The 14,539-nt window shown below is 38.9% G+C and overlaps 1 protein-coding gene and 1 long non-coding RNA gene across 2 annotated transcripts; one reads left to right on the plus strand and one right to left on the minus strand.

The window, feature by feature from the left end:
- Positions 1 to 2,208: 2,208 nt before the first annotated feature.
- Positions 2,209 to 5,794, minus strand: LOC132992417 (uncharacterized). The gene is made up of 2 exons (XR_009676328.1): positions 5,722 to 5,794; positions 2,209 to 4,092 (listed from the first exon to the last, which is right to left on the minus strand). It is a non-coding gene; the product is annotated as an uncharacterized LOC132992417 (long non-coding RNA).
- A 1,588-nt stretch (positions 5,795 to 7,382) lies between these two features.
- On the plus strand, positions 7,383 to 11,295 carry LOC132992038 (uncharacterized). The gene is made up of 4 exons (XM_061061133.1): positions 7,383 to 7,880; positions 9,178 to 9,378; positions 9,586 to 9,696; positions 10,818 to 11,295. The coding sequence occupies exons 1-4, from the start codon at positions 7,581 to 7,583 to the stop codon at positions 10,842 to 10,844; spliced, it is 639 nt and encodes a 212-aa protein (XP_060917116.1). The 5' UTR covers positions 7,383 to 7,580; the 3' UTR covers positions 10,845 to 11,295.
- The last annotated feature ends 3,244 nt before the right edge of the window (positions 11,296 to 14,539 follow it).

Genomic DNA, 14,539 nt, shown 5'->3' on the forward strand with positions numbered 1-14,539 from the left:
ACTGTATACAAGCAGTGGACAATGCTCATTTTTTAAAAAGTGAAGCCGGCGCAAAAGTGTCTTTATCCTGCAATCTTTCTAATAGCCAGTAGGGGGCGATACTGGTTCAAAAAAGTCAAATTATATGTAAGCAGATGAGAAATTATCCATCTTCTCACTTGATTTATTATCTCAGTAAACATTTTAGTAAATGAGGTCACACGTCTTCATTTAACGTGTTCTTCATACAGGATGTTTTCATTTTTTAAATGATGGTCCCAAAGTAGCCTAGCCCGGCTATACACTGATCCGGAGAAAAACCGGAAGTTGACAAACTGCCATTACTGCGGTGACCTCTTCCTACAACACTAGCGCGTTTTAATGCAAGCTGTCTGGAGAAGTGAAAACAGATCCTCTTTCTGTGTGTTTTATTAGTTGTAAAACTATGCCACAGGGTTCGGGAAGAACTTGTGCTGTAAAAAAACCAAGTGCTCAGAACACAAACATTTACTTCACGATGAGTGTCCCTGCTTGAGACCGTATGGTTTACATAGATTCCCTGGGCGGTCAGAAGACGGAGCTGTTCGCCAGCAGTGGATCAAGAATATCAACGGAAAGAACTTTGTTCCCAATGAAAACAACACGGTAGGTTTTCGTTTACACTGGGGAATCTTTTTATCTGACAGTGACTATTTTGCAACTGCCTAGCCTAGCATAGTAAAACGAGTAGTGCTGTCTAGCTAGCTAACGGCTAGGCTAACGTTAGCTTTACTGTGGGCTGCGATGTTCACTTAACTAAGTTGAATTACTGTGAAATATACTGTATATATTATTTTCTTTAACTAAGGCAATATAATGAATTACGTTTTCATATGACACAAGGTACTTGCTGCCCTAATACAAAGTTTAAGCGCACATTGAGGAAATTAACGCATCATCCAAAATAAAACACCGATAAGTGGGTGCCTGATGTAGCAGTGAACACTGAGGATCTGGACAATAGTGTGCCTCGGCAGATGTGCGATGGTGGCATCCAGTGGCCAGACACTACAGAACGCACCTACTGTTCTAACAAATCAATGACAGACAGTGCAACACAAACTGATCCTGCTCCATCAATGTCAGCCTATGACTTAGATGATAGAGACTTTTTCACTGTTTTTCACAGGCATAGGTGTTGCTAGTTTTTGGCAACTTTTGTGCACCCTTCAGGCTTTTCTCCCACAGCTAAGAATTACCAAGTTGGCAGTCCATGATTAACTGTTACTCGTTCTGATGAGGCTTCGTCTTGGTTTAATGTTTACAACTTAGGTAAACGGTTTGGTATTAGCAGAAGCAAGGCTTGTGAGATCTTCACACTCTGGAGACCAGTACTTGCAAAGTTTATGAGGGAAAAGATGATTGTGCGGCTGCCTAGAGATACACTGAAAAGAATCAGGCCTCAGAGTTTCACTGAAAATTATCCCAAAGCAACGTGTATTATAGACTGTAGTGAAATATTTGTACAAAGGCCAAAAAACGTTTTTTCCAAAAGGAAACGATCACAAACATACAGCAACTACAAACATCATAACACAAACTCCTGTATTGTATCTCTCCTAATGGTTATGTGATGTTTGTTTCTAAATTGTTTGGAGGACGGGCCAGTGATACATTTATCACAAAAAACAGTGGTCTTCTTGACCACTTGATTCCTGGTGATCAAATTTTAGCTGATCGTGGGTTCACCATAACAGATGCATTGCCCCCAGGAGTGACTGTAGCTCTTCCCGCATTTACGCGTGGTTGTAAAGACCTGTCTCAGCATGCCGGAACAGAAACGCGCCGCTTGGCAAATGTCAGAATCCATGTCGAGCGAGCAATTAGAAGGTTGAAAGGTTTTACAATTCTGAGCCATGAAATCCCTGGTAATGTAAAACATGTTGATGACATAATAAGTATTTGTGCAGTGCTTTGTAACTTGCAACCTCAATTAATTCGAGATGAAACGGAGGAAGAAGGATCTGAAATAGATGAAGGTGAAGATGTATAAGATGCATAAGTATGGGACGAGGCAGAGAACATCGAAAACTAATAACAGTGCACTTCACTTTCATAGTAGAACGTTTTTTTTTGTTGTTATTTTTTACAAGTGCAGACCCTGCAGTAAAATTTCATTTTCCTTTAAGGAGAGTGTTTGTTTGTTGTTTAGTTAATGTCAAATTTTTCAACACCAGGTTTAAAACAAAACAATCTCCATTTTTTAATAATTGATAGTAAAAAAGTAAACAAGCAAACAAGTAACAACAAAACACATTCAAATGTACAGGTTATCAATTACAGAAGTTTTTTGTAATCAAAGTTACGTCTCTTATGTCTCAAACAGACAGGAAGCAAAGGATTTTAGAAAATGTTTTGGTAAAGTCTCTGAACTGAAACATTGTCATTTTATAGTGTGCAGGAATATAATATAATATAAATATAATATAATATCAGTTGTGAAATGTGTATACTACATAAGTCTAACTAACAAATGATTTTAAAGTAAGCAACTTTGTAACACATTTGTTTAACATTTTTGAACTGTAAATTGTAAATAGTGATGTCATTTCTTGTATAAAATGCAAGAAAAAAAAACCATGTACAGTTAATCTAATGTTGCCAAACTAAGTGCTTCATATGAATGAAAATGAAATGTAAATTGATTAAATGAAACAGTTGTTTGCCTAACTTGCTTTTAAGAAACTAATTTCTGTACACATTTCACTCTTAAGAGTGAATTGTGATGAGAAGGATGTGATCCTCAACTACCTGATTCTGATTTCCATTACTCCATGTGCTATTCTTGTAGCTATTGCTGGGAGTAGATGTTGAAAGTAAACCTTTTTCAGGTGGCAGATTTTCTCCATTGTCCAGTCTTTGTTGTATGGCACATCCACGATAATATATTCATTTGGGGTCCATACCAGAAACTTGCAATATGTTTTGTTTGCACAATGCATTGCCATTTGGACCTGGTAGTTGTACCCTAAGCCTGATGCAGTTACCTTAAGAATGTATCTGCCATTGATATGTTTTATCTCATATTTGTTTGATTCAATCATTTTCAGCAGACTGCCATCATGTGACTCCAGCTTCTTCAGTGTTGGACACTTAATCTCAAGGATGGTATCTGTGTCAATTATGCCATCAAGGCTGGCTGCAAGCCAGTTTTCTCTCTCATCCACAACAAGACCTGAAGTCTCTACTGTTTTTCCTGTGGTCTCCTCAAAACATTTTCTTGCCAAAGGCTCTGATGTTTGTCCATACCTAATGGCTGCGCTTCCAACAAACTTGCCATTAAGTTTTCTTTCAACCCAGATGGTTGGGTCAGCTTTTTTAGGAACGTCAGATGCCTCACTGCTAGTTATTCAAATTTTTCTCTGGTCTAGCCAAAATTGACAATTCTGCCCCTTTGTTTTTGATTCTATACTTTCTCTCCCATCTTTCCCACATTTTACAAATTTTTCAAAAATGTCATTGCAGAGTTTACATTTGTCTTCAGCACACTGTGCATGATGTATCGTTTGTGCATTTGCATTTACATTTTTCCGTGGCTGTGCAGTCAACACATGATGTAAAATTGTTCCAGGTATACAGGCTAAACCAGCCATCTCAGGCAATGAAAACTGTCTAACAACATTTGCATCTGACTCAAATGCTGTAGATGTAATTTTCATACATTTTCCAGGTTCATGGTCTGGCACTTGAATGTTCTCTACTGTATCTGGCACCACATTTTTCCAAGAGGATTTGTTCCAGGCACATGCTTCGTCGGTGCAGGCAGTACCTGTAAAGCCTTGGGTCACAGTCTGTTTCACTTTGTAAAGTAGAGCTGCTGTATGACTGCAACACTTTCCTCTGTTACTTTGCCATCCCTCCTCTGCAGAGTTATTTCAACATTATGATGGTTGTAGATGGACTGGGAGTACCGGACAGGTCATTTAAGAGTGATGTGTTCCTCATCTGGTAGGTTATGCAATATTTGACCAACCCATCTGGAGCTTAGGTAATTTTGACCCTCTATCAGTGACCTGTAGTTGGCATTGCGTTGGTCATCACATGCCAGGCAATAAATGAAATAGTCTTGAATACCTATGAAACAACATGAAATCATATTTATTTTTACTATGTAATTATCTGATTATGTCAGAAAACTAGCAACCATTACAACCAATGTTACATGAAATATGTTTATCTATCTATGCCTGGATATGTGAATACTATTATGTTAGTAGCCTATTACACCACTCAGACTGCAACGCACTTATAGTGTAGAAAACATTCACTTTATTACTTCACAGGCAAGGATGGCAAAACATAAAAGCTGTAGGTACATCAGCACCATGAGCACACTTCAGCAGCAACACCAGAATACCTGCTCAGACTGTTTTACTCAAGCCACTTATTTAAGTTTCACTTTCATGTGCAGCAAAAGAGCTAACACTGTCACCTGCTGGCGAATGTAGAAATACTTAACTGAACAGAAGCTATTAATGTCACAGTATGTTATTAACAAGATGTAAAGTAAAAGTGACTGGACATAGATTACAAAAACAAGTAGGTTACTTTTACTGGTGGTATATTAGCAAGCTAGCAACTTTGAAAGTAACGGTAGTTAGCATTCTGTAGACTTGATTACTAAAAGTATGAAGGATGGTCAGGTGGTTAATTTTTTCGCTATTTCTGGCAATATTAATAACCAATGTGTAAATAATATGTAAATTTAAACAACGTTTGTGTTGCAATTTATATACGGTACCGTCATCAGTAACTCTGGGCCACTGTCTAACATCGTCAATCCAACAACTCCTCCTGCTCTCACGGGCAGCAGCTGACGTGACCGCAGTAATGGAACCCACCACAAGATGTCAGCGTCCACAAACCGCCCGTTGGAATCGGTCTATTGGCTAACATTTTTTTGTCTCTCTGCTGGTAAAGCTGTGGTGGTGCCTTTTTGGTAGAACCAGTTTGTACTTCAAGACCAAAATGTATCGTCCCAGGTGGGACTAAGTTACTTGTAGAAGTCAACCAAATAAAGAAAACACAGTTTGTATAGATGTTGACGTATAGGGAGGGAATTACCCTAGCTTTGCTTTGAAACTATAAGCGATAGCCTGGTGCCAAGTAATCACAGCAGATATTTACCCCCCCTTTTAATGCCATGTTTACATGTCATTTTTTGACGGTTACATCTATAGGAATTTAGGTGCAATTTTCCCTGTTCAACTGGCATTCACACTTTATGCTAAGCTAGGCTAATTGTGTCCTAGTTCGAGCTTTGTAATGCACTACCATGAAAGTGGTATTAGTCTTCTTATGTTTTGTCAGTATTTTTTAAATCTTCTACCCTCAAAAGTCAAAGCATTTGCTTCTGGGATATATCTTAATCTTACAGCTTAAATTTCCTCGTCACTCATTTTCCTTTTTATATTTTCATTACTGAAAGTCTGAGATTTATTTTAACAAATGAATGATAACAGATAAGAAGCTGTTGTAGATTAACATACGACCCTGAAGATATAGACTACTAAAATAACTACAACACAGAAAACAGTGGAAAGAAGTCCATAAGTATAGAAGATACATGTGTCCATCTAAGCTGTTCAAAAAGTTCATTTTTGATATTTTCATCTGATACATCAGGTTTGCTGTTGTATCAACTTGTTTTAAACATTTCTCTTTGAAGGAAATTACTCAAATTTCTCACTGAAGAAGACTTACTGTATTTTTGAGCTGTGAAGTCGTGCTGACGCCGTGGCCTGTTGACCCGTCCTCTCTGCGGCTTCCCTGTGAATCCTGACTGCAGGAGGAAGTAAGTGGGCTGAGGCTGACGCCGTTCTCTCCTTCATAAATCAGGCTTTATGAGTAGACATAGTGTCGTTTGTGCGTTTGGCCTGCCTCGACTCCAAAACAATTCAAAGGACAGTTTGTTGGTCTGTCCCGCGTTTGCACAAAGCCACTCATTCAGCCGGAGTCTGAGTGTAGGAAGTCATGTTTGTCTCAATTCAGATCCAGAACAAAGCCAAACTGGTGGGACAAAAACAAGCGTGAACAAAGTGAAACTTTTTCTTTACAGTAAATAGATTGACTGACAAATGTAATGTATTGTATCCAATCCACAGTTGTTGATTAGATACAATATACTGTATGCAGCACAGATGAGCGTTTAACCATCTGTTTGTTCACAGGTTTGACTTATGGAACATTTACTGAATTTCTATTAGCCCTGATTCAGGAGGCAAAAACACTCCTATAAACTACACTTCATTTAGTGTTTGGATGAAGATGGTCGAGAGCTCTGTCTTACACATGCATCCAAATTTTCATTTTATTTTCACAAGTTTTAAACCATGAAACTAACTGTTTCGCCCTATTAATGAGGCTGTTGTCGTCCTGTAGAGCCCACTCCCGTAAGGAGAGAAACGGATGGAATAAACTTTTTTACAAAAAAAACAACAAAGTGCTCTTCTAAGTATTTTTGACTGTAATATGTCATAAAGCATAATTGGGTGTTGGTTGCCTAATTTTGCAACGCTGTGCCTTTAAATGTGTCACCTGTCTTGGTGTTGCAGGTCACATTGTTGCTTCCTGAAATCAACTCAAGGAGATCTTTTAGTATAATAAAGCCAGTAATTGCAAATGATCAGCATTTGCTGAAATTATTCACATTTTGAAAAACGTGGAAAATTCAGAAACAATGCAAATAAAAAATATTTGTTTAGAAATTACTGCAAGAGGGAAACGTTGCATATTATCATTGCATATCATTAGAAGTGCTCCAGACCTGTAGGCTCGCTCAGACTGTTGTCCTTAATGTCAGCCAAGATTCAAAACAATTAGCTGGAAAGATGTTAGAAAATAAAATGACATTGAGCCGAGGTCCTTAATTGATGTTGAATATAATACATCCAGCCATAAACAACTTCTTATTAACATATTTATCAAGAATTACAGCAACATAGAAAGCCTTTTCCCAAACACTGGCTTGCTTTGGATGTAAAAGATAAGCTGCAAATTTACAAAGCTCTTTGCAGTTCCTAAAATAGCCAGCAGATGTCTCTGTTGCGTTATTTCATTTGTCAATCCAGCACAGTTTCATTCCCCTGAATGGACAAGTGTTCAGCAGAGGAGATGTATCACTGCAGTATTTACCCTTCATTATAATTTATTATTAACAGAATATTACTATTTTAATGTCTCATGCAGCGAATCTTCAATACTTTTAGATGCTATCTATTTTTAAGATTTTAAAATGTTTTAAACTGAAGATTCAGAGCACTGGTTTTAATTTGCCACTATTGTAGTTTATGCATCATTCTGGGAACTCCCCCTTTGTCTCAGTTTGGGCTCTCCCCCCCTCTCCACATCCCTCTGCCCTTCACCTCTCCTGAGCTGCAGACCTCCTCAGGGAACATGTGAGGCACATCAGGACACTTTAGAGGACCAGCAGATGTGGATTCATCTTTACATGACTCCTGAGCTTTTTAATCAACCTTTGCATGAAGCCACAGATCTGCTATTTTGATCAGATCTGGTTCTGACTTCTCAAGATTTAGGATCTAGATTTTAACATCCATTTAATGAAATCCAGGACTATGATGGTGAGCCAAGTCCTGCTGCTGCTGGTGGTGTTGTTGTTGGGACTCTGTCAAACCCACCCTGCCTCCACCCATTCCACGTCCCCGGCTTCGGGTGTGGTCCCCGTAGCCCAGGTGAGGATGCTCTCCCTGGGACTGGCTCACCTGCTGCAGGGGGTGGAAGAGAACGCCAAGCGACTGGAGCAGCAAGGGAAGCAGGTGGAAGCAGAGCTGGACGGAGTGACTAAGAGTGTGGAGAGCCTTCGTAAGCAGAGTCTGCAGGCAGGACGGACACGCAGGCAGGTGAGGAAAAGTTACGCTTCAGTTAGTTTGGAAAGCAGATCAGACTGCAGAAAGCAGATGCTTTGTGGCCTAAAAAGTCTCAAATGCAAAAGAAAACACATCAAATTGCTTAAATGCAAGGCATGTTTGGTATCTCTAAATGGATTTTGTCAGGATATTTTTGATGTTGATCCACCAACAGAGCCACTTCTACAAGTGTGAAACGCTTTCTCCAAACATGTTGTTTCATCCTGAACTTTCTGACTCAAGTTTTTTTGTTTTAAAGTTTTTCTTCCCTTGAACCAAGAGGGTTAAAGCTCCTCAGCAGTGGCAGTTCCATAGAGTCTGGGGCCCTTGGCAAAAATTCCCAGGGGGCCCCTCCAACCAGCGATCCGCACCACTGAGTGATAAATAATCTGAAACGAACTTAAAATGTTGTTGATAGCTTCAAATAAAAAACAATAACATTCCGCAAAATATAGTATTGATCTCAAAACTAAATGTTTGTCTTATTATATATTTAATTATATATATTTAATTTTTCCTCTTCCTTTTAATTTCCTCTTCCTTTTTCCCTCTCTTGCTTTTTTCACTCCCAAATGGATAACTCCTCTTCTTTTTCCTTCTTTTTCCAAACTTTTTTTTTCACAAACTATGCAAACTATGGTGATGCAGTGTTTTAAAGATTGTATTCTTTTATGATGAAAATCATCAGCCAATCAAACCTGCCTTTTCAACTGAGATCCAATTCATCAAATCTTTGACAGCTATAGGATTCTGACTTCTTTATGTTTTTTTTTTGTTCATATCCTTTTTTAAACTCGTTCTATTTCTATATCGTTCTATTATTTTCATTTATCTTTTAGTCTCAGGGGTGCTTTTTGCATTTTTTTCTTTTCCCGGTGTTCATATTCATGTAGCACTTTAAACAGCACCAGCAGATACAAAAGCTGTGATTCTAATCAAATATAACTGTTATATTAATGAGACCATCTTTTTATGGTTGCATGGTCACATTCAAGGTTGAGACAGATCTCTGTTGGAGTGAAAAAAACTCACAATATTCTGTATCTGAATGCTAACCCCCCTGATTGGATAGAGGCTCCTCTAACTATATTTCTTTTATTTGACTGATTTGCTTTTGCTCACACCAAACAGGACTTTTTAAAAATTATTTATTTCAAATTCAAATGAAATCGGCTGTCACAAAGTGAGACATTGAGGATGAAACAATAAGATCTAACAAGAATTCACAAGAAACGTATGACTGTAAATATGATTGACACTATATGAATAATGTTGTGTTTTTGTTCCTGAGGCGAGGAAGGACATGCAGATACTGAGAGCCAGAGGGGACCGGCTGTGGAGGGCGCTCAAAGATCTGCAGAAGGGTATGGAGGATCTGGAGACGGAGCAGGGAGCCATGCAGCAAAGAATGAGCCAGATCCTGCAGAGAGTGAAGAGCCTGAGCGAGCCCAGGCCGGGGGATCAGACTCAGCTGGACATGGGGTCTGTGAAGGTGAGCTCAAAACAAGATTTCCATCCAATAACAAAATATAAATGAAGATTTTTCCATTTACTTAAAGACAACAGATTTTTGGAAAGCACATGGGTGTCGTACTATTTGTTGATTTTCCAAGGAAAACTGTAAAAAAAAAAAAAAGAAAAAAAACGTGTATTTATGTCAATTTTTTTTTCTTCTTATGACTATTTTTTTGTGTTGTAGGTTTTCATGGATAAACAGGCCCGGCAGCTCGCCAGTCTAACTTCTGCAGTTTCAGCCCAGGAGAGAATGATTGACAGGCGACAGAAACACATCGATCACCTGGAGAAACAGGTAATGATCTGTTCTTCTTACACTCCTAATGAAGGCCTTTCATACCTTTTCTTATCTCATTTAAGTCGGGTTGAGAGGGTACAAACCAAACCATCATAGACACTTGAAAAGATGTCAGTGTGACATCGCCCCTTAAACTGGACTGTGGTTTAGAAGTAGAAGTCTCCCATTTGGCAGTTTTTGTAAATCTCCATCATGTTTTCTTGGCGCCAGAAATTACTGAAAAACATGGCCGAGTGGATGAAAGAAAGAAGCTCGCGACATGGTGTAATCAAACTGTTGTTTCAAAGATTATGCCGATATGAGGGCTTTTGAAAGGCTTATTCATTGGCTGATTGAATGGCATGCAAACAAGGTATGATGAGGAAATATATCTATACCTATATCTGCCAAAAACATTCTGCAAAAGAATAACCCTCAGCATCAGCACCCCCAGGACAGCCTCCCTCTATTCATGTGTGATTTAAGTCCTTTGGTATGGATTCCAAAAACATCACTTTGAACCAGACTGGAACATGTTTATTTCTGCCAGAGGTTTCCACTTTCCAAAACACTTTAAAGTCATGCGGGCTAACTTCCTCTCTTGTGTTCCTTTGGTCTCTCTGATGCTCTGATGCAAATTTTCCCCTTTGACTTTATCCGGACAGCCAGGTAGAGTTCCCGCTTGATGTCATGGTGAACTGATGTGAGAACTCAGCGGGTAATATTCCTGGAAAATGTCCAGCGACCGATGGTGACATTTACATCCTGAGTCTGGCGCACGACCTTTATACACACTTCTAGTATGATCTCCATGCACCGAATGAAACGGCTTCCTTGGTTTTCTGTTCTCCAGTATGTTCTTCTCCGCTCTTTTGTTTCTTATTGTGAATGTTTCAAAACTATAGATAACTACATCGATATGAAGGCAAAAATTTTAATCTTAGCGTTGTATATCAGACTTTTTGTCCGGCATGTCCTGCCTCCTGAGACCCCCATTTCTTTCACATCCCACATGGATGGTCTCCTGCTGTGAGGTGCATGTGTGAACAACCAACTCAGGACTCCTTTCTAAAATGTTGAGGAGTGCATATGTACAAGTATGCAGAACTCATCATTTACCATCTCTATGTTTGTTTCAGGTTTCAAAAAGCTCCCAGCAGCCCTGAGGGCAGATTCTGACTGCGTCTGATGAACACAGCTGCATCAACACAGACGCTGTGAACCAACTCACAGGAGACCAAATGAAATGTCCGGAAACTCACAAAAGGTTGCGTCACATGTAACGAGTGTATGTGTATAATTTGGATTAATTAGGTTACTGTTTGTTCACAACACAAAGGGTTGTAGAGGGTGTGTTGTTGTTGGTGCTTTGTTATGACACGCGCTGTCCTCTGTTTGAAAGTGGTTCAAAAATAAAACGTTCCTGCTCTCATGTCATCGTGGATCTGACTTCCACAACATTGTGGTTGAAGATGGCGGTGAAACGTCACACACCCAAATAAACAGACACACTCTGAAGTTGGAGAAACCTCCACACACTAAAGACACACACACAGCAAGTTTCATAAACAAGAAAGAATCTGTAATATAGTCCAGGTCAGACTCATCAGTGTTTGTTAGATTCAATAATGTGAATACTGTGAGTGCATAACTTTGCCTAATTATTTTAACCTCTATATAATCATATCTGAACGGGTTATCCTGGAGTCCAAGTAGACATTTGTTCAACAGACAGACAAACAGACCAGCTGTCACAGTTTAAATACTACTGAGAATGTTCTGCTGGTACCCTAGTGGTTAGTGTGCACTCACTCCATGTGCGTACGGCCCCAGTTCAAATCCAACCCATGTGGCTCCTTTCCCGCGTGTCACCCCCAACTTTTTCTTTCTCTGATTTCTAAATCTATCCACTGTCCTACCTCTAAAATAAAGACATAAAAGCCAAGAAATAAACCTTTAAAAAATTGAGAATGTGCTTTGATCTGTTATAACAATACGCTGAGGTTTTTTTTTTATGTGCGTGTGAGGAAAAATGCGTTTTCAAATTTTGCAAAAATATGTTGAAAATGATTGTTAGGAAATGTAGTTTTAAAAGTCTGCTTTTAAAACCTGGGTTTGGTTGACCTTCTAACTGCTGTACATACACAAATCTGGCCAGCTCATATAGAGGTGCAGTTTAAGAGAATCAGAGCCATGGCCTTACAGAATAAGCAATGCTTACATTCCTTTATCAATGGGGGACCTCCATCAGGAAAATTCTGACTGTCTGTTTGATGCCCAGTGAAATATATAATGGAGACAAGAGGAAGACTTCTAACATCACACCAGCAGCTGTCATGAAGCTTAATGTGACAAAGGTCATGTGTTGTATCTTGGAGAGACTGAGATGATATCTGATGGCCTCAGGTCTGTAACTTGCAGGCAGCCTGTCCCCTCTGGTGTTCCCAAACAAACCTCTGACAGCTCGAACTCTGTCCCACTTAGGAGGAAGACAACAACAAAGATTCATGGGAGAAAACAGAAAAGAGATTTAAGGAAGGAAGGAAGAATAAAAATAAGGGTGAGAGGAGTAAATAATGAAAAAAGGGGGCTGAAAGGAACTGGAAGAACAAAATAAACTAAATGGAGGAAAAAAATGTTGATATGGTCATTCTGAAATAGATGATATAATATACAGCAGCTTAGGTGAGCACAGATTTAAGTGTTAGTGTTTATGGGAGAGGGTGATTAAACCTTTTGAAACTGCCTGGTGTTTCAGAGCTGCAACAGCACCCTCTAGAGGTCAGAGGGAGACACTGACATCTTTACTTTTCAATGATCCCAGTACCTGTAAGGACATTTTTTTATTTTTTGCCAATATACCTACTTAAGAAGACATGATTTCGACAGATGGAGCTTTAAATGGGATTGAAAATGTTCAAAAAATTCTCCACAACACTTCTGACCTCTGCAGATTGATACTTCACAAACATTAGGAGTGAACCTGAACCCATCAGAAACAATTTGATCAGCTTGAGGTTTTGTGCACAAAAAGGAAGAAAACCTCATATGTTATTCCTGATGGTTACCCTGTGAGGTTGGTGCTCATTGAGCATGTTTAGGGTACAGTGTTGTTAGAAACAAACATGTTTACAACCTGGTAACACTAACCCAAAAAAAACAAAATTGGTCATATAGCCCATGTCTTTATTGCCACACACTATACGAGGGTAGAATGTTTTTCAGAACCCATCCATTTTTATTTTATGAAGGATAAGCATTATTCATAATAAGGGGCGGGGCTAACCTTACTGATGGGCGGGTGTGGTGTAGCTGTTTGTCAGGAGGCATAAGACCCGCCTCAGCTCCAGCTCTTTACCTTTTGTGAGGTTGACTGAAAGTTAGATTCAGACAATGACAGACTTCAACTGCCCCCTTCAGTAACCAATGGGTGATGTCTCCGAGTGTCCTCGTTTATTTACAGTCTTTGGTTGGTACTCTTATGTAAAAGCAGCATTTAACTCAAGGTGCTTACAGTAATCTATCCCTGTGGTACCCATGTCCCTTCAAAGGGTCACATAACATACCCGATAAGATTAAGGGGAAAGCAAGGACAAAAAAATACTATTACCGGTATGTGTTTTTCAATGTACATTCTCAGTTATACATTCCCCTTGAGTGAAAAGTTTGACATAAGTAAATGTACCTAATCACATTAGTCCAGCTGAGTGTGCTGCACGTCATTTCTTATCTTTCCCCTCCTCGTTTCCTTTTCTGTCCTCGGCCTGCTAAGTATGAGCTGTTAAACAAGACAATGTGCTATTGTAATGGCTGTTCATATTAATCATAATAATCATCTTTTGCATTGAATTAAAAAATGTTCCTGTATCCAAGTACATACTTAAAAAGTCTTCTTAATTAGTGGAAATGTCTGAACGTCAAATTTAACCAAAGCACAGCCGTCCCTCTGTTGAAGAAATAGTACAAAATAAACTTTTAAATAGATGAGGGGAGGAAGGTTTGCATCTTATAATTTTTCATATATGATTTATTTGCTGCACTGTTGACTATGAGAGGATATGTTTTCACTTTTCATTTATTATTATATGACTTTCCATGTTTCATCATTCATCTTTTCTTTATCATTAAAAATAAAGATATGAATCACTCAATCATGCAATTACATGACGTATGATTAAACAGTTCTAACATACATACAAGTGTTTGTTAAACAATCTTTGATGTGCATTCATATCCATCCATCCATTGTCTTCCACTTATCCAGGGCTGTGTCGCCGTGGCAACAGGCTAATCAAGTTGACCCAGACGTCCTTCTTCCCAGTGATGTGTTCGAGCTCCTCCAGGGAGATCCGGAGGGGATAAATAACCCCTCAGGTGAGCTCGGGGTCTACCCAGGGGTCTCCTCCCAGTTGGAGGCGCCCCTCCCTCTAAACAGGAGGCATCCTAATCAGATGCCTGAACCACCTCAACGGGCGGGCAGCAGCAACTACTTCATAACACAATCATGTTTAATATGCAATATCCTAACACATCTGTAAAGAGGTCAGACTTTACTTAAGACTGAGCTGAAGCACTTTTTTCTGTTGTGAAAATGTTTTATCTATCTTTATTAATATGTTAAATGTGTGTGCATTTATTGAATGTCCTTTTATTTTTTTAGGAGCTGTGACTGTCATTAGACATTTTATTCTGCGCTTTTCTAAAAAATTAACTTCCTCAAGAAAACAAACAAATTATATTTTTATGAACAGTTAAAGCAGAAACAGTATAGAAAGTAAATCACAGGCAGGTTAAAATTAATATTAAAACTCATACAGTATCAAATGTTAACATACTTACCAACAAGGAAGATTTAAAATAA

Source organism: Labrus mixtus, chromosome 17 (genome assembly GCF_963584025.1).
Source record: "Labrus mixtus chromosome 17, fLabMix1.1, whole genome shotgun sequence".
Lineage (NCBI taxonomy): Eukaryota > Metazoa > Chordata > Actinopteri > Labriformes > Labridae > Labrus > Labrus mixtus.